We start from the raw sequence: 19963 nt of genomic DNA, 5'->3' as shown, positions 1-19963 counted from the left end.
ATAGCAGCTAGGGCATAGCACAGAATAGCAGCTAGGAGTTAGCACAGAATAGCAGCTAGGACATAGCACAGAATAGATGCTAGGAGTTAGCTCAGAAGAGCAGCTAGGAGTTAGCTCAGAATAGCAGCTAGGAGATAGCACAGAATAGAAGCTAGGAGTTAGCTCAGAATAGCAGCTAGGAGTTAGCTCAGAATAGCAGCTAGGGCATAGCACAGAATAGCAGCTAGGAGTTAGCTCAGAATAGCAGCTAGGACATAGCACAGCATAGAAGCTAGGAGTTAGCTCAGAATAGCAGCTAGGAGTTAGCTCAGAATAGCAGCTAGGACATAGCACAGAATAGAAGCTAGGAGTTAGCTCAGAATAGCAGCTAGGAGTTAGCTCAGAATAGCAGCTAGGACATAGCACAGAATAGAAGCTAGGAGTTAGCTCAGAATAGCAGCTAGGAATTAGATCAGAATAGCAGCTAGGAGTTAGCTCAGAATAGCAGCTAGGAGTTAGCTCAGAATAGCAGCTAGGGCATAGCACAGAATAGCAGCTAGGAGTTAGCTCAGAATAGCAGCTAGGAGATAGCACAGAATAGCAGCTAGGAGTTAGCTCAGAATAGCAGCTAGGACATAGCACAGAATAGCTGCTAGGAGATAGCTCAGAATAGCAGCTAGGACATAGCACAGAATAGCAGCTAGGAGATAGCACAGAATAGCAGCTAGGAGATAGCGCAGAATAGCAGCTAGGAGATAGCACAGAATAGCAGCTGGAGGAGGAGGGGAACAGACTGGACCATAGATCTACTAAGTGGAATGGATAGGGGTACTAGAGGAGGGGAACCGACTGGACCATAGATCTACTAAGTGGAATGGATACTAGAGGGGAACAGACTGGACCATAGATCTACTAAGTGGAATGGATACTACAGGAGGGGAACAGACTGGACCATAGATCTACAAAGTGGAATGGATAGGGGTACTAGAGGAGGGGAACCGACTGGACCATAGATCTACTAAGTGGTATGGATAGGGGTACTAGAGGAGGGGAACAGACTGGACCATAGATCTACTAAGTGGAATGGATAGGGGTACTAGAGGAGGGGAACAGACTGGACCATAGATCTACTAAGTGGAATGGATACTAGAGGGGAACAGACTGGACCATAGATCTACTAAGTGGAATGGATACTAGAGGGGAACAGACTGGACCATAGATCTACTAAGTGGAATGGATACTAGAGGGGAACAGACTGGACCATAGATCTACTAAGTGGAATGGATACTAGAGGAGGGGAACAGACTGGACCATAGATCTACTAAGTGGAATGGATACTAGAGGGGAACAGACTGGACCATAGATCTACTAAGTGGAATGGATAGGGGTACTAGAGGAGGGGGACAGACTGGACCATAGATCTACTAAGTGGAATGGATACTAGAGGAGGGGGACAGACTGGGACCATTATTTGCCCCATGCATTTCCAACACGCTATCCCAATGTTTTCCTCAATGCCCCATTAGTAGCCAGAACTGATCTATGGCCAGTCTGTCCCTTCTCGAGGAGATGCACAGATCTACATGGTGACTCACCCATTGACAGGGTCAACGATGATGGCTCGGGGGTTGACCAAGTTTGTGTCGATGAGGACACGTCGCTTGGTACCATCCAGAGAGGCCACCTCGATGCGGTCCTTCATAGAATCTGTCCAGAACAGGGTACGACCCAGATGGTCTATAGCGATCCCTTCTGGACTCTCCAGATCTAAGAGGAAGACATTAGTCAATAAAACATACATAAACATGGACATGTAGAAGGGAGCACAAAGTAGAACACTGACTCAACATTCTAGAATACTGGCACCACACTCCAAAACATTGACTCAACATTCTAGAACACTGACACTCCACGCTAGACCACTGACACAACATTCTAGAACACTGACACCACATTCTAGAACACTGACACCACATTCTAGAACACTAACACCACATTCTAGAACACTGACAACACATTATAGAACACTGATAACACAATCTAGAACACTGACTCAACATTCTAGAACACTGACTCAACATTCTAGAACACCGACTCAACATTCTAGAACACCTACTCAACATTCTAGAACACTGGCACCAGATTCTAGAACACTAACACCACATTCTAGAACACTGACAACACATTATAGAACACTGATAACACAATCTAGAACACTGACTCAACATTCTAGAACACTGACTCAACATTCTAGAACACCGACTCAACATTCTAGAACACCGACTCAACATTCTAGAACACTGGCACCAGATTCTAGAACACTGGCACCACAATCTAGACCACTGACTCAACATTCTAGAACACTGGATCAACATTCTAGGATACCGACTCAACATTCTAGAACACTGACTCAACATTACAGAACACTTACACAACATTACAGAACACTGACTCAACATTCTAGAACACTGACTCAACATTCTAGAACACTGACTCAACATTCTAGAACACTGACTCAACATTATAGAACACTGGCACCACACTCTAGAACACTGGCACCACACTCTAGAACACTGGCACCACACTCTAGAACACTGATGGCGGCAGGTTGCCCAGTGGTTAAGAGCGTTGGGCCAGTAACCGAAAGGATGCTGGTTCGATTCCCCGAGCCAAGTAGGGGACAAATCTGTCGATGTGTCCTTGAGCAAGGCACTTCATCCTAATTGCTCCTGTAAATTGCTCTGGATAAGAGCGTCTGCTATGATAAAAAAGTGAACTAATTTAGCAAACCAACAGAACAGAGGTGACCAACAGATGTGGTGGAGAGTGAACTGAACTCTGACCTGATCTGATGACAGGGATGGCTCCTCCTCCCTGCAGGTTGGCCTTGCTGATAGAGGGGGATGTGATGTCTGTCCAGTACACCATCTTCTCCACACAGTCATAGGCCACCCCGATGATCACCTTCTCCTGGGGTCAACGCACAGGTCAGAGGTCAGCTACCAGAACAGTGGTTTAGTTCATCGTCATCACGCTACAGATGGAAATGTGTTTTCTCTGTTGTCCAACTCTACAACCCCCTCGACAGCACGCACACACACATGCACACGCACACACACTTCAAGCCAGCTGGTTGGGAGATCAGTGTAACAGAGAATGTTGTTAGGTATTAGTCCACTGGTGGTGCAGCACCGATGTGAACCACTAGAGGGCAAATGTCAGCATGTGGTTGTAATATAGTGTGTGTGTGTGCGTGTGCGTGTGCGTGTGCGTGTGCGTGTGCGTGTGTGTGTGTGTGTGTGTGTGTTTGCCTGTGCCTGTGTGTGTGTGTGTGTGTGTGTGTGTGTGTGTGTGTGTGTAATGCAGACCAGATCTCCACCAGACCTCCCCTCCAGATAGGAACTAGCTAACAGAACAACCTGGCTCACTACCAGTGGTGGAACGGGCTGAGAGAAAACCGAGAGAGAACCCTGAACGACACTGGATCTGAAGGGCATTAATGCTTCGTCCCAGTTTCAATGACCACACATGCCAATAGTGTAAGGAATTGGTTGAGATTCTTAAGTACACCACAACCACAATACTTTAAAACGAATGGTGGCCTCTTGCCTTTACATTCATCAATACCAAGTCTTTTCAGTTTATGAGTATTTATTTCACCTACTCTTTTCCATTCAACTCAACGGCTTTTCTTTGAGTAAAACCATAGAGTTAGAAACCTTGGCAGCAGTGTGATCTTTATCTTCAGACCTCCGATTACAGCCCAGTTATTGACCTTTACTACATACAGTGTGGCAAAAAAGTATTTAGTCAGCCACCAATTGTGCAAGTTCTCCCACCTAAAAAGATGAGAGAGGCCTGTAATTTTCATCATAGGTACACTTCAACTATGACAGACAAAATGAGAAAAAAATCCAGAAAATCACATTGTAGGATTTTTTATGAATTGATTTGCAAATTATGGTGGGAAATAAGTATTTGGTCACCTACAAACAAGCAAGATTTCTGGCTCTCACAGACCTGTAACTTCTTCTTTAAGAGGCTACTCTGTCCTCTACTCGTTACCTGTATTAATGGCACCTGTTTGAACTTGTTATCAGTATAAAAGACACCTGTCCACAACCTCAAACAGTCACACTCCAAACTCCACTATGGTCAAGACCAAAGAGCTGTCAAAGGACACCAGAAACAAAATTGTAGACCTGCACCAGGCTGGGAAGACTGAATCTGCAATAGGTAAGCAGCTTGGTTTGAAGAAATCAACTGTGGGAGCAATTCTTAGGAAATGGAAGACATATAAGACCACTGATAATCTCCCTTGATCTGGGGCTCCACGCAAGATCTCACCCCGTGGGGTCAAAATGATCACAAGAACGGTGAGCAAAAATCCCAGAACCACACGGGGGGACCTAGTGAATGACCTGCAGAGAACTGGGACCAAATTAACAAAGCCAACCATCAGTAACACACTAGGCTGCCAGGGACTCAAATCCTGCAGTGCCAGACGTGTCCCCCTGCTTAAGCCAGTACATGTCCAGACCCATCTGAAGTTTGCTAGAGAGCATTTGGATGATCCAGAAGAAGATTGAGAGAATGTCATATGGTCAGATGAAACCAAAATATAACTTTTTGGTAAAAACTCAACTCGTCGTGTTTGGAGGACAAAGAATGCTGAGTTGCATCCAAAGAACACCATACCTACTGTGAAGCATGGGGGTGGAATCATCATGCTTTGGGGCAGTTTTTCTGCAAAGAATGAATGGGGCCATGTATCGTACCAGCAGAATGACTTGTACCAGCAGGTAGAATGACCAGCAGAATGACTTGGTACCAGCAGGCAGAATGACTTGGTACCAGCAGGCAGAATGACTTGGCACCAGCAGGCAGAATGACTTGGTACCAGCAGAATGACTTGGTGCCAGCAGGAAGAATGACTTGGTACCAGCAGGAAGAATGACTTGGTACCAGCATGCAGAATGACTTGGTACCAGCAGGCATAATGACTTGGTACCAGCAGGCATAATGACTTGGTACCAGCAGGCATAATGACTTGGTACCAGCAGGCAGAATGACTTGGTACCAGCAGGCAGAATGACTTGGTACCAGCAGGCAGAATGACTTGGTACCAGCAGAATGACCTGGTAACAGCAGAATGACTTGGTAACAGCAGAATGACTTGGTACCAGCAGAATGACCTGGTACCAGCAGAATGACTTGGTAACAGCAGAATGACTTGGTAACAGCAGAATGACCTGGTACCAGCAAAATGACTCGGTAACAGCAGAATGACCTGGTAACAGCAGAATGACCTGGTAACAGCAGAATGACTCGGTAACAGCAGAATGACCTGGTAACAGCAGAATGACCTGGTACCAGCAAAATGACTCGGTAACAGCAGAATGACCTGGTAACAGCAGAATGACCTGGTAACAGCAGAATGACCTGGTAACAACAGAATTACTTGGTACTAGCAGAATGACCTGGTAACAGCAGAATGACTTGGTACTAGCAGAATGACCTGGTAACAGCAGAATGACTCGGTAACAGCAGAATGACCTGGTAACAGCAGAATGACCTGGTAACAGCAGAATGACCTGGTAACAGCAGAATGACTTGGTACTAGCAGAATGACCTGGTAACAGCAGAATGACTTGGTACTAGCAGAATGACCTGGTAACAGCAGAATGACCTGGTAACAGCAGAATGACTCGGTAACAGCAGAATGACTTGGTACCAGCAGAATGACTTGGTACCAGCAGAATGACCTGGTAACAGCAGAATGACCTGGTAACAGCAGAATGACCTGGTACCAGCAGAATGACCTGGTACCAGCAGAATGACCTGGTAACAGCAGAATGACCTGGTACCAGCAGAATGACCTGGTAACAGCAGAATGACCTGGTACCAGCAGAATGACCTGGTAACAGCAGAATCAGACGAAACATAAACACTGTTGTGGAATTTTAAATACATACTTAAATCTCCTAAACAAACTATAACAATCCATAGCACCCGAATAAGGATTCCTAATGTCAAAGTAAACAGGAGATACGTCCCAAATTGCACCCTATTCCCTATACTGTACAGTGTACTACTTTTGACTAGGGCCCTATGGGTCGATAGTAGTGTACAGGGGAGAAGGGTGCCATTGGGGAAACCGTTGAGCAACAGGAAATCCCACTGCTACAAATCACTTGTGACTTTATATCCTAAATAAGACAACTACAGTAACAATGTAGTCTCCCTGAACCCACTTCAACCACGTATTAACTTTCCCAAACAGCATCCACATGGTGTTTAACCTTATAACAAATTAAACGCAAACCAGACACATCCAGTCTCAACCACCCACAGATATGACTGCCTTCAGTAAAGAGTTAGTCACTGAGAGCAGAAAACGAAGCTTGGTTCCAGATCGGTTTGTGTTGTCTTGCCAACTGCTATGGTAACAATGACCAAATGCAGCGCCAATGGATGGGGTACCAGGCTAGTGGTGCTGGTAGTCGGTAGACACAGAACAGGACATTCAGATAGGAGCAGGTCTGTCAACATCAACATCAACAACAACAACTTCTCACTGGTAGATACAGAACAGGACATTCAGATAGGAGCAGGCCTGTCAACGACAACATCAACAACTTCTCACCGGTAGATACAGAACAGGACATTCAGTTAGGAGCAGGCCTGTCAACGACAACATCAACAACTTCTCACTGGTAGATACAGAACAGGACATTCAGATAGGAGCAGGCCTGTCAACAACAACATCAACAACTTCTCACTGGTAGATACAGAACAGGACATTCAGATAGGAGCAGGCCTGTCAACGACAACATCAACAACTTCTCACTGGTAGATACAGAACAGGACATTCAGATAGGAGCAGGCCTGTCAACAACAACATCAACAACTTCTCACTGGTAGATACAGAACAGGACATTCAGATAGGAGCAGGCCTGTCAACGACAACATCAACAACTTCTCACTGGTAGATACAGAACAGGACATTCAGATAGGAGCAGGCCTGTCAACAACAACATCAACAACTTCTCACTGGTAGATACAGAACAGGACATTCAGATAGGAGCAGGCCTGTCAACGACAACATCAACAACAACAACTTCTCACCGGTAGATACAGAACAGGACATTCAGATAGGAGCAGGCCTGTCAACAACAACATCAACAACTTCTCACTGGTAGATACAGAACAGGACATTCAGATAGGAGCAGGCCTGTCAACGACAACATCAACAACAACAACTTCTCACCGGTAGATACAGAACAGGACATTCAGATAGGAGCAGGCCTGTCAACAACAACAGCAACAACTTCTCACTGGTAGATACAGAACAGGACTATCAGATAGGAGCAGGCCTGTCAACAACAACAACAACAACTTCTCACTGGTAGATACAGAACAGGACATTCAGATAGGAGCAGGCCTGTCAACAACAAGAACTTCTCACCGGTAGATACAGAACAGGACATTCAGATAGGAGCAGGCCTGTCAACAACAACAACTTCTCACCGGTAGATACAGAACAGGACATTCAGATAGGAGCAGGTCTGTCAACATCAACAACTTCTCACCGGTAGACACAGAACAGGACATTCAGATAGGAGCAGGCCTGTCAACAACAACAACTTCTCACCGGTAGATACAGAACAGGACATTAGGATAGGAGCAGGCCTGTCAACAACAACAACTTCTCACCGGTAGATGCAGGACAGTCTTTGCCTCTGTCTTCTTCATGTTGTAGCCCTCCAACGGGACAAACTCGATGCGTCCACTCTGAGCAAAGAGCAGGTGTGTGCCGGGGGGTAGAGGGTAAACATCTGGCCTGGGAGTAGGGCCTACTGCGGGACGAACTGTTGGTCCTTGTTCTATACCTACAGCAGAGAGATGAATGAATCAATGAATCAATCAACAGACATCTGGCCTGGGAGTAGGGCCTACTGCGGGACGAACTGTTGGTCCTTGTTCTATACCTACAGTAGAGAGATGAATGAATCAATGAATCAATCAACAGACATCTGGCCTGGGAGTAGGGCCTACTGCGGGACGAACTGTTGGTCCTTGCTCTATACCTACAGTAGAGAGATGAATCAATCAATGAATCAATCAACAGACATCTGGCCTGGGAGTAGGGCCTACTGCGGGATGAACTGTTGGTCCTTGTTCTATACCTACAGTAGACAGATGAATGAATCAATGAATCAATCAACAGACATCTGGCCTGGGAGTAGGGCCTACTGCGGGACGAACTGTTGGTCCTTGTTCTATACCTACAGTAGAGAGATGAATGAATCAATGAATGAATCAACAGACATCTGGCCTGGGAGTAGGGCCTACTGCGGGACGAACTGTTGGTCCTTGTTCTATACCTACAGTAGAGAGATGAATCAATCAATGAATCAATCAACAGACATCTGGCCTGGGAGTAGGGCCTACGAACTGTTGGTCCTTGTTCTATACCTACAGTAGAGAGATGAATGAATCAATGAATCAATCAACAGACATCTGGCCTGGGAGTAGGGCCTACTGCGGGACGAATTGTTGGTCCTTGTTCTATACCTACAGTAGAGAGATGAATGAATCAATGAATCAATCAACAGACATCTGGCCTGGGAGTAGGGCCTACTGTGGAACGAACTGTTGGTCCTTGTTCTATACCTACAGCAGAGAGATGAATGAATCAATGAATCAATGAATCAATCAACAGACATCTGGCCTGGGAGTAGGGCCTACTGCGGGATGAACTGTTGGTCCTTGTTCTATACCTACAGTAGAGAGATGAATGAATCAATGAATCAATCAACAGACATCTGGCCTGGGAGTAGGGCCTACTGTGGGACGAACTGTTGGTCCTTGTTCTATACCTACAGTAGAGAGATGAATGAATCAATGAATCAATCAACAGACATCTGGCCTGGGAGTAGGGCCTACTGTGGAACGAACTGTTGGTCCTTGTTCTATACCTACAGCAGAGAGATGAATGAATCAATGAATCAATGAATCAATCAACAGACATCTGGCCTGGGAGTAGGGCCTACTGCGGGATGAACTGTTGGTCCTTGTTCTATACCTACAGTAGAGAGATGAATGAATCAATGAATCAATCAACAGACATCTGGCCTGGGAGTAGGGCCTACTGTGGGACGAACTGTTGGTCCTTGTTCTATATCTACAGCAGAGAGATGAATGAATCAATGAATCAATCAACAGACATCTGGCCTGGGAGTAGGGCCTACTGCGGGACGAAATGTTGGTCCTTGTTCTATACCTACAGCAGAGAGATGAATGAATCAATTAATCAATCAACAGACATCTGGCCTGGGAGTAGGGCCTACTGCGGGACGAACTGTGGGTCCTTGTTCTATACCTACAGTAGAGAGATGAATCAATCAATGAATCAATCAACAGACATCTGGCCTGGGAGTAGGGCCTACTGCGGGACGAACTGTTGGTCCTTGTTCTATACCTACAGCAGAGAGATGAATGAATCAATGAATCAATCAACAGACATCTGGCCTGGGAGTAGGGCCTACTGCGGGACGAACTGTTGGTCCTTGTTCTATACCTACAGTAGAGAGATGAATCAATCAATGAATCAATCAACAGACATCTGGCCTGGGAGTAGGGCCTACTGCGGGACGAACTGTTGGTCCTTGTTCTATACCTGCAATCCTGAAAACATCAGCTTTTAATTGTGACCGAGATTGGTACCTTCTTCCGAAGCCGTGTCATTGAATATTAACATATACAGTGGCTGAGTCTTAATTCATATGATTCACTAAGGGTGGTATTCTGACCTGAGTCTCTGTTTACTGATTCTTAATTCATATGATTCACTAAGGGTGGTATTCTGACCTGAGTCTCTGTTTACTGATTCTTAATTCATATGATTCACTAAGGGTGGTATTCTGACCTGAGTCTCTGTTTACTGAGTCTTAGTTCATATGATTCACTGAGGGTGGTATTCTGACCTGAGTCTCTGTTTACTGATTCTTAATTCATATGATTCACTAAGGGTGGTATTCTGACCTGAGTCTCTGTTTACTGATTCTTAATTCATATGATTCACTAAGGGTGGTATTCTGACCTGAGTCTCTGTTTACTTAACGGAAATGTCCACTCAAGTCTCCCATTGTTTGTAGATATACACAAAATTCAGTTGTCCTCTTAATCAGGTTGATGGAGAGTATAACTCACACAGTGGTCTGCCTCTGCCGGGCCCAGTGCGTGTTCCTGGGATCTCCAGTCCGTTACGGTCAACACACCAACAATGTCCGATGGAACCGTGGCACTGGGAGGCCTCGTAGGCTCCCTGGCTGTCACAGGTAGGCACGTACTGACCAGGCACCGGCTGGGGCCCATACTCTGTAGAGCCTAGGAGACGGTCCCTGTGGGTCTCACACTGCGACTTCGTACGCTCTGGGAGGAGGGAAATGAACAATCAATCAAAGTTATTTATAAAAGCCCTTTTATATCAACAGTTGGGTTATTAGTTGGAAGGAGATTACCTTTATTTAACCCGGTCAAGTCAGTTAAGAACAAATTCTTATTTTCAATGACGGCCTAGGAACAGTGGGTTAACTGCCTGTTCAGGGGCAGAACGACAGATTTGTACCTAGTCAGCTCGGGGGTTTGACCTCGCAACCTTCCGGTTACTTGTCCAACGCTCTAACCACTAGGCTACCCTGCCGCCCCAAAATACATAACAACGAGGACTTAAAGATGACGTCTACCTAGATGGGTATATAGAATCCCCTCTGAGAGAAAGACATTAACAATCAATATAGTACATACTGTGTTGTCAGAGCTTTATAAATTCATTATGGAAGTGTATAACTGGTGTAGCTACTGTAGGGAGTTACTGTTACAAGCTTTATTCCGGTTGGCTTTGATTTAGCCAGCTCATTCCTCTCTCAATATTGTTTATCCTCATATGAGCCTTGTTTGAGCCCTGTTTTAATTATCTCCCTTCCCTCTCTCTCTCCCCTCCCTGCCTTTCTCTCTCTCCCCCTCCCTCCATCGCTCTCTCTCTCTCCCCCTCCCCCCAGCTCTCTCTCTCTCCCCCCTAGCTCTCCCCCCTCCCAGCTCTCTCTCTCTCCCCCCTCCATCTCTCTCTCTCTCTCTCTCTCTCTCCCCCCTCCAGCTCTTTCTCTCTACCCCCTAGCTCCCCCCCCAGCTCTCTCTCTCTCCCCCCTCCATCTCTCTCTCTCTCTCTCTCTCTCTCCAAAGCAGGAATGTGTTTTCTTTTCCAAGAATGATGCTGGATAATGATAGGAATGTGCTTTGGGAAAAGAGAGAGAGAGAGGAGAGAGAGAGAGAGAGAGAGACAGAGAGAGAGAGAGAGAGAGAGAGAGAGATTGTGTGTGTTGTTTTTTCAAAGTATCCACTGTAGTCAAAGTGAAGTGTATTTATTACTAAGAGAGCTGCAGCAGGCAGCTATGAGCCAGTGACCCCTACAGCTGGACATCAGTGGCTGGTGATGCAGTAGGTCTGTTTTAATGGGTTTGTTATCTACTCATCCCTCTGTGGGAACAGTAAAGGCTATGTTGGGGGAGGAAGAGGGGGGAAGAAGGGAGTGTTGCTTTGGAACATTACCCCATTACTGTTCAAGCCCTTCTGTAAACATTCTGTAATGGATAAGGGTCATGTTTTAACAGAAAGGGTCAGAATATAGTGAAAACGTTTCGCGACTTCAGAGCAAGTCAGGTCTTTACCTGACAGACTACCATGATGGCCTTCCATTCCACAGAGACGTACCTGAGGAGCAGTAGAAGCCGTCACCATAGTAACCTGGCCTGCACTGGCAGGTAAAGGACCCCTGGGTGTTATAACACACAGCCTTCTGGTGGCACCTGGCAGACTGGCACTCATCAATATCTACAGGGGACGAGAAGGCTTTATTTCAAACAAGGTGACATGTTATCAAAGGCAGCACACGCAATAGTTATCCTTTGACACAATAAAATCTAGTTCATACAAGTTTAAAACACATATTTCCTGGAATGGAGAGAGGGAAGGTGGGAGGGAGGGAGGTAGGAGGGATGGAGGAAGGGAGAGAATAGGGAGCCCACTCTGTGAAGGGAATACATGACCAAGAGGACAGGCATAAAGATGAAGTCCACGGTTTGAATGGTGTCAGGTAGTTTTATATTGTATTCATTTGAACTTAACAATATGAAATGGGGTATTTAGATTTAGTATTTGACTATATAGTGTTATAGGCTTTGATTTTCCCATTTATATTTCGAGGCTAGCACGTTAGCAAGTTAGCACGTGCGGCGCACCGATTGGTGGCACCTCATTTTTTTGTTTACCTGTTCTTGGGCAAATTTAGTTGCCGCTCATGTTGCGTGTCTTTTAGGTCCCAGTGCTAGTCAACTTTCAGTGGAACCCCCATGAGTGTCTTTCAGAATCCCTCCTAAAACACCACCTGTTTTGTTTGGTTGTGGTCAGCGGCTCTTTGTTAGTTCCCCATTCTGTTTGAGTGACATTATTTGGTTGGACTTGGAGCACAGGGTAAGACAAGATGAGGATGCAGCAAAACAACATCAACAAGAACGTGCCTGTAATCCATGGCTTCTGGTTGGGAAATGTACGTACGGTCACTGTGGGGAGGATGTCGTCGATGCACTTATTGATGAAGCCGGTGACTGAGGTGGTATACTCCTCAATGCCATTGGATGAATCCAGGAACATATTCCAGTCTGTGCTACCAAAACCGTCCTGTAGGTTAGCATCCGCGTCATCTGACCACTTCCGTATTGAGCGAGTCACTGGTACTTCCTGATTTAGTTTTTGCTTGTAAGCAGGAATCAGGAGGATAGAATTATGGTCAGATTTGCCAAATGTAGGGCGAGGGAGAGCTTTGTGCATCTCTGTGTGGAGAAAAGGTGATCTAGAGCTTTGTGCATCTCTGTGTGGAGAAAAGGTGATCTAGAGCTTTGTGCATCTCTGTGTGGAGAAAAGGTGATCTAGAGCTTTGTGCATCTCTGTGTGGAGAAAAGGTGATCTAGAGCTTTGTATGCATCTCTGTGTGTGGAGAAAATGTGATGTAGAGTTTTTTCCCTCTGGTTCCACATGTGACATGCTGGTAGAAATGAGGTCAACTGATTTAAGTTTGCCTGCAATTAAATCCCCGGCCACTAGGAGCACCACTTCTGGATGAGCATTTTCTTGTTTGGTTATGACCTTACACAGTTCATTGGGTGGAGTCTTAGCACCAGCATCGGTTTGTGGTGGTAAATAGACAGCTACGACAGCTATGAAAAATATAGATGAGAACTATAGTGTGGTCTACAGCTTATCATGAGGTACTCTACCTCAGGCGAGTAATACCTTGAGACTTCTTTAATATTAGACATTGTGCACCAGCAGTTATTGACAAATAGACACACACCTCCTCCCCTCGTCTTACCAGAAATTGTTGCTCTGTCCTGCTGGTGCACAGAGAAGCCAGTCAGATCTAAATGATCCGTGTCGTCGTTAAGCCACGTCTCGGTGAAACATAAGATATTACAGTTTTTAATGTCCCGTTGGTAGGAGAGTCTTAATCGTAGATCGTACAGTTTGTTTCCAATGGCTGCACGTTGGCCAATACTACGGAGGGTAGTGGTCAATTCTTACAAGGCACCCTGCCCTCCTCACCCTATTTCTCCTTCTTTTGTTCACATGCATGACAGGGATTTTTTTGTAGCATTTGCTGGAAAATCTTTGACATGAAATTCGAACTTTGGTCTGATTACACTAACAACAGAAGTGAAAAGTTTTAGAAGAATTTCACCAGGGCATTAACAATACTGGGAGACGTGGTTTTCCTAATGAGCGTTTTGGACATCATGTCAGAGGTCATTTAGAGCTGTCTGAGAGAGAGGTTGTTGCAGGGCGACACCTTAAACACAAAAACAAATCTGTTGGAGTACGATAGTGCTTTTTTTTCACACTTCAGATTTTGCCAGTGAGATTCTGGAGAAGGCACAAATGAAAACGAAAGTTTAATACGATCGAAAGGCCCGAAACATCACTTTTGATCAATCGATCAATAAAATAATACTTTTAGAAAAGAAAAATCTTTAATTTACAATCTCTAGAGAATAAGAAAGGTTCAGAACTTTTGTGAAACAACCCAGTTGAAAAATATATGTCAATAGAAATAAAAATGGATGGTTGACTGGAGCTGAAGGGTGGGACTAATAATAACAATAACAACTCAAATATACTGTGTCTGTAAAATGTAGATATGTTAAGAACTGTTGTGAAACAGCAGTTAAAAATATATGGCAAATATAAATCAAAATGGATGGTGGTCAGAGATAGATGGGAGGGGTTGAGGGGAGCTGAAGGATGGGACTGGGTGGTGTTCAGAGATAGATGGGAGGGGTTGAGGGGAGCTGAAGGATGGTGTTCAGAGATAGATGGGAGGGGTTGAGGGGAGCTGAAGGATGGGACTGGGTGGTGTTCAGAGATAGATGGGAGGGGTTGAGGGGAGCTGAAGGATGGGACTGGATGGTGTTCAGAGATAGATGGGAGGGGTTGAGGGGAGCTGAAGGATGGTGTTCAGAGATAGATGGGAGGGGTTGAGGGGAGCTGAAGGATGGTGTTCAGAGATAGATGGGAGGGGTTGAGGGGAGCTGAAGGATGGTGTTCAGAGATAGATGGGAGGGGTTGAGGGGAGCTGAAGGATGGTGTTCAGAGATAGATGGGAGGGGTTGAGGGGAGCTGAAGGATGGAGTTCAGAGATAGATGGGAGGGGTTGAGGGGAGCTGAAGGATGGGACTGGGTGGTGTTCAGAGATAGATGGGAGGGGTTGAGGGGAGCTGAAGGATGGGACTGGGTGGTGTTCAGAGATAGATGGGAGGGGTTGAGGGGAGCTGAAGGATGGGACTGGATGGTGTTCAGCGATAAATGGGAGGGGTTGAGGGGAGCTGAAGGATGGGACTGGATGGTGTTCAGCGATAGATGGGAGGGGTTGAGGGGAGCTGAAGGATGGTGGTCAGAGATAGATGGGAGGGGTTGAGGGGAGCTGAAGGATGGGATTAAAAACAAACAAAATACAACTAATGTAAAATATACCTAAAATGTATATAGTATGTATAAACTGGAAGTAGAAACCTAAGTATTGTTGTCCATTAGTTTACTTCAATTAGGGCAGGGGCGGTAGGGTTAGTGGAGAATAATAAAGGAAAATATATTTAAAATAATATATATTTACCCCAAAATATATGGGGGATTGGAAGTGATGCAGACAATTACATTGATGGAAGCTACAATCTATCAGCAATATTAAAGCTGATCTACTCCCCCCCCCCAAAAATAAAAAAATAATTAAGAATTTATAACAAAAAAAACCCAGATATCTTATTTAAATAAGTATTCAGACCCTTTGCTATGAGATTCGAAAATTGAGCTCAGGCGCTTCCTGTTCCCATTGATCATCCTTGAGATGTTTTTACAAATTGATTGGAGTCAACCTGTGGTAAATTCAATTGATTGGACATGATTTGGAAAGGCACACACCTGCCTATATAAGGTCCCACAGTTGACAGTGCATGTCAGAGTAAAAACCAAGCTATGAGGTTGAAGGAATTGTCCGTAGAGCTCTGAGACAGGATTGTGTTGAGGCACATGTATGGGGAAGGGTACCAAAACATTTAGGCAGCATTGAAGGTCCCCAAGAACTCAGTGGCCTCCATCATTCTTAAATGGAAGAAGTTTGGAACCATCAAGACTCTTCCTAGAGCTGGCCACCCGGCCAAACTGACCAATCGGGGGAGAAGGGCCTTGGTAGGGAGGTGACCAAGAACCAGATGGTCACTCCAGCAGAGCTCCAGAGTTCCTATGTAGATATGGGAAAACCTTCCAGAAGGAAAACCATCTCTGCAGCACTCCACCAATCAGGCTTTTATGGTAGAGTGGCCAGATGGAAGCCTCTCCTCAGTAAAAAGGAACTAAATGTGGAAATAGTGAAGAGGTCTGAATACTTTACGAAAGCACTGTATGTATATATGTATATGTGTGTATATGTGTGTGTGTGTGTGTGTGTATATATATGTGTGCGTGTACTGTACCTGATAGATATTGGGGGTATCCTGGGATGTGGATGTTAGTGCTGTGAGAGTGAGTTAGCTAGCATGTCCTGATTGCCATGATCACATGAGCTCCCTGCTAATTCAGTTACTTCAATGACAACAGATTAATAATTCATCAACATACTGTTGTCCTGCACATCTAATGTGCTTCCTTGTGTCTGTCGTCAGAATAAACACCAATCAACTGGGACCGCTGGCTGGACAGTCAGAATAAACACCAATCAACTGGGACCGCTGGCTGGCCAGTCAGAATAAAGACCAATCAACTGGGGCCGCTGGCTGGACAGTCAGAATAAACACCAATCAACTGGGACCGCTGGCTGGCCAGTCAGAATAAACACCAATCAACTGGGACCGCTGGCTGGACAGTCAGAATAAACACCAATCAACTGGGACCGCTGGCTGGACAGTCATTATAAACACCAATCAACTGGGACCGCTGGCTGGCCAGTCAGAATAAACACCAATCAACTGGGACCGCTGGCTGGACAGTCATTATAAACACCAATCAACTGGGACCGCTGGCTGGACAGTCATTATAAACATTATAAAGGGGGATACCTAGTCAGTTATAAAGGGAGAGGGGGATACCTAGTCAGTTATAAAGGGAGAGGGGGATACCTAGTCAGTTATAAAGGGAGAGGGGGATACCTAGTCAGTTATAAAGGGAGAGGGGGATGCCTAGTCAGTTGTACAACTGAATGCATTCTACTGAAATGTGTCTTCCGCATTTAACCTATGAATCAGAGAGGGGAGGGCGCCATAATCGACATCCACGTCTTCGGCGCCCAGGGAACAGTGGGTTTAAATGCCCACAAACACACACAAACACACTCACACCATTACCTTGGCAGACCCGTCCGTGTCCCTGAAACCCAGGCAAACAGGAGCAGATATAAGAGGATCCTCCACTGTAGCTGCAGTGAGCGCGCTCCGTGATGTCACAGTCATGGCTGCCGGCCGCGCAGTGGTCTACTGGACGGTCCACTCCTGGGGAAGGGGGGATTAAACAGCCAATCAGCAAGTCGGTCAGTCAATCAATCTATCAATCAATCAAACTCCTGGAAAGGATAGGGGATGTCATCATCAAGACAGGAAATATTTCAGATGTTAGTAGTTTTCTGGCCTAGATTCTGACACAGGCTGCGTTTACACAGACAGCCCAATTACTGACAAGAGAGATGATCCGATTGGTCAAAAGAACAATTACTGACAAGAGAGATGATCCGATTGGTCAAAAGAACAATTACTGAAAAAAATCTGAATTGGGCTGTCTGTGAAAAAACGACAATGTCTGTCTGTTGCCGAGAAGTGAGCAGACATGCTTTCATCTGTTCTGTTTTTATTTCCCTCATATGGCAGTGGTTAGTGTTTAACCCCAGAATTTAAAGAAGCCAGAAGACAGAGAGAGAGGGGGGCGGCAGAGAGAAAAAGAGAGGGGGACAGATAGAAAGGGAGAGAGAGTGAGTTTAAGAGAAAGAGAGAGCGAGAGCGAGACAGAGAGAGTTTGAGAGAGAGCGAGACAGAGAGAGTTTAAGAGAAAGAGAGAGCGAGACAGAGTTTGAGAGAGAGCGAGACAGAGAGAGTTTAGGAGAAAGAGAGAGCGAGAGAGTTTGAGAGAAAGAGAGCGAGAGAGAGAGTTTAAGAGAAAGGGAGAGCGAGAGAGAGAGTGAGAAAAAGAGAGAGCGAGACAGAGAGAGTTTGAGAGAAAGAGAGAGAGGCAGACAAAGTTTGGGAGAAAGAGAGAGCGAGAGAGAGAGTTTGGGAGAAAGAGAGCGAGACAGAGCGTTTGAGAGAAAGAGAGAGAGGCAGACAAAGTTTGAGAGAAAGAGAGCGAGACAGAGAGAGTTTGAGAGAAAGAGAGCGAGACAGAGAGAGTTTGGGAGAAAGAGAGCGAGACAGAGAGAGTTTGGGAGAAAGAGAGCGAGACAGAGAGAGTTTGAGAGAAAGAGAGCGAGGCAGAGAGAGTTTGGGAGAAAGAGAGCGAGAGTGAAGAGAGGGAGTGAGAACAAGAAAAAGGGAGACACACATACACACACAAAGTGTACCTATGCAGGTGTGTCCGTCACTGGCGAACTGGTATCCATCATTACACTCACAGCGGAAGGTTCCGGGCTGGTTGTTGCAGACTGAGTGTTCTCCACAGGCCAGAGGGATCTCTCTACACTCATCAATATCTGACAGGAACAAACACAAACCCAAGCATTGACATAAACACACATAAACAGAAAGATATACATGACTGTTGAGATCTGAGGGATCTACACTAAACAATGTCTGACAGGAACAGATGGAGACAAACAGAAACAGAAAAATGACTGTCAGTCTGTTCAGATCTGAGGGTTTTTATCAAGAATGGTAGAAAAATTACACAGGACGGTATGTCGACCTTCAGATACTATACTATACTACAGACTACAACAACTATAACAACTATAATAACTATAATAATAACTATAATAACGATAACAACCATAATAACTATGATAATAGCTATAATAACTATAATAATAACCATAATAACTATGACAACTATAATAACTATAACAACTATGATAACTATAATAATAACCATAATAACTATGATAATAACTATACTAACTATAATAAATATAAGAACTATAATAACTATAACAACTATAATAACTATAATAATAACTATAACAACTATAATAACTATAATAATAACTATAATAACTATGATAATAACTATAATAGTTATGATAATAACTATGATAACTTTAATAATAACTTTAATAATAACTATAATAACTATAACAACTATAACAACTATAACAACTATGCTAACTATAATAATAACTATAATAATGATAACAACTACAATAACTATAATAATAACTATAATAACTATGATAATACCTATAACAACTACGATAATAACTATGATAACTATAATAATAACTATAATAACTATGACAACTATAATAACTATAACAACTATGATAACTATAATAATAACTACAATAACGATAACAACTACAATAACTATAATAATAACTATAATAACTATGATAACAGCTATAATAACTATAATAATAACCATAATAACTATGATAATAGCTATAACAACTATAATAATAACTAGAATAGCTATAATAACTATAATAATAACTATAATAACTATGACAATAACTATAACAACTATGATAATAACTATGATAATTATAATAATAACTATAATAACTATGACAACTATAATAACTATAACAACTATGATAACTATAATAAGAACTATAATAACGATAACAACTATAACAACTATAATAATAACTATAATAACTATAATAATAACTATAATAATAACTATAACAACTATAATAACTATAATAATAACTATAATAACTATGATAATAACTATAATATATATGATAATAACTATGATAACTTTAATAATAACTATACTAACTATAACAACTATAATAACAACTATAATAACTATAATAACTATAATAATAGCTATAATAACTATGATAATAACTATAATAGCTATGATAATAACTATGATAACTATAATAATAACTATAATAACTATGATAATTATAATAACTATAATAACTATGATAATAACTATAATAAATATGATAATAACTATAACAACTATAATAGTTATGATAATAACTATAATAACTATGATAATAACTATAACAACTATGATAATAACTATAATAACTATGATAATAACTATAATAACGATAACAACCATAATAACTATGATAATAGCTATAATAACTATAATAATAACCATAATAACTATGACAACTATAATAACTATAACAACTAGGATAACTATAATAATAACCATAATAACTATGATAATAACTATACTAACTATAATAACTATAAGAACTATAATAACTATA

The 19963-nt window shown here is 43.4% G+C and overlaps 1 protein-coding gene across 1 annotated transcript in view; it reads right to left on the bottom strand.

Moving 5' to 3' along the window:
• Nucleotides 1-19963, bottom strand: part of nid1a (nidogen 1a) — a 67834-nt gene that overhangs the window by 10597 nt on the left and 37274 nt on the right. The window contains exons 12-18 of the mRNA XM_031799061.1: nucleotides 18131-18259; nucleotides 16929-17072; nucleotides 11755-11874; nucleotides 10195-10416; nucleotides 7696-7871; nucleotides 2823-2949; nucleotides 1575-1746 (exon numbers count right to left, since the gene is read on the bottom strand). Of these exons, the coding sequence (XP_031654921.1) occupies nucleotides 1575-1746; nucleotides 2823-2949; nucleotides 7696-7871; nucleotides 10195-10416; nucleotides 11755-11874; nucleotides 16929-17072; nucleotides 18131-18259 (1090 nt within the window). The remainder of the gene's footprint in view (nucleotides 1-1574; nucleotides 1747-2822; nucleotides 2950-7695; nucleotides 7872-10194; nucleotides 10417-11754; nucleotides 11875-16928; nucleotides 17073-18130; nucleotides 18260-19963) is intronic.

The sequence above is a fragment of the Oncorhynchus kisutch genome, linkage group LG20, assembly GCF_002021735.2.
Source record: "Oncorhynchus kisutch isolate 150728-3 linkage group LG20, Okis_V2, whole genome shotgun sequence".
Lineage (NCBI taxonomy): Eukaryota > Metazoa > Chordata > Actinopteri > Salmoniformes > Salmonidae > Oncorhynchus > Oncorhynchus kisutch.
This window is presented reverse-complemented; position numbering and strand designations above follow the sequence as displayed.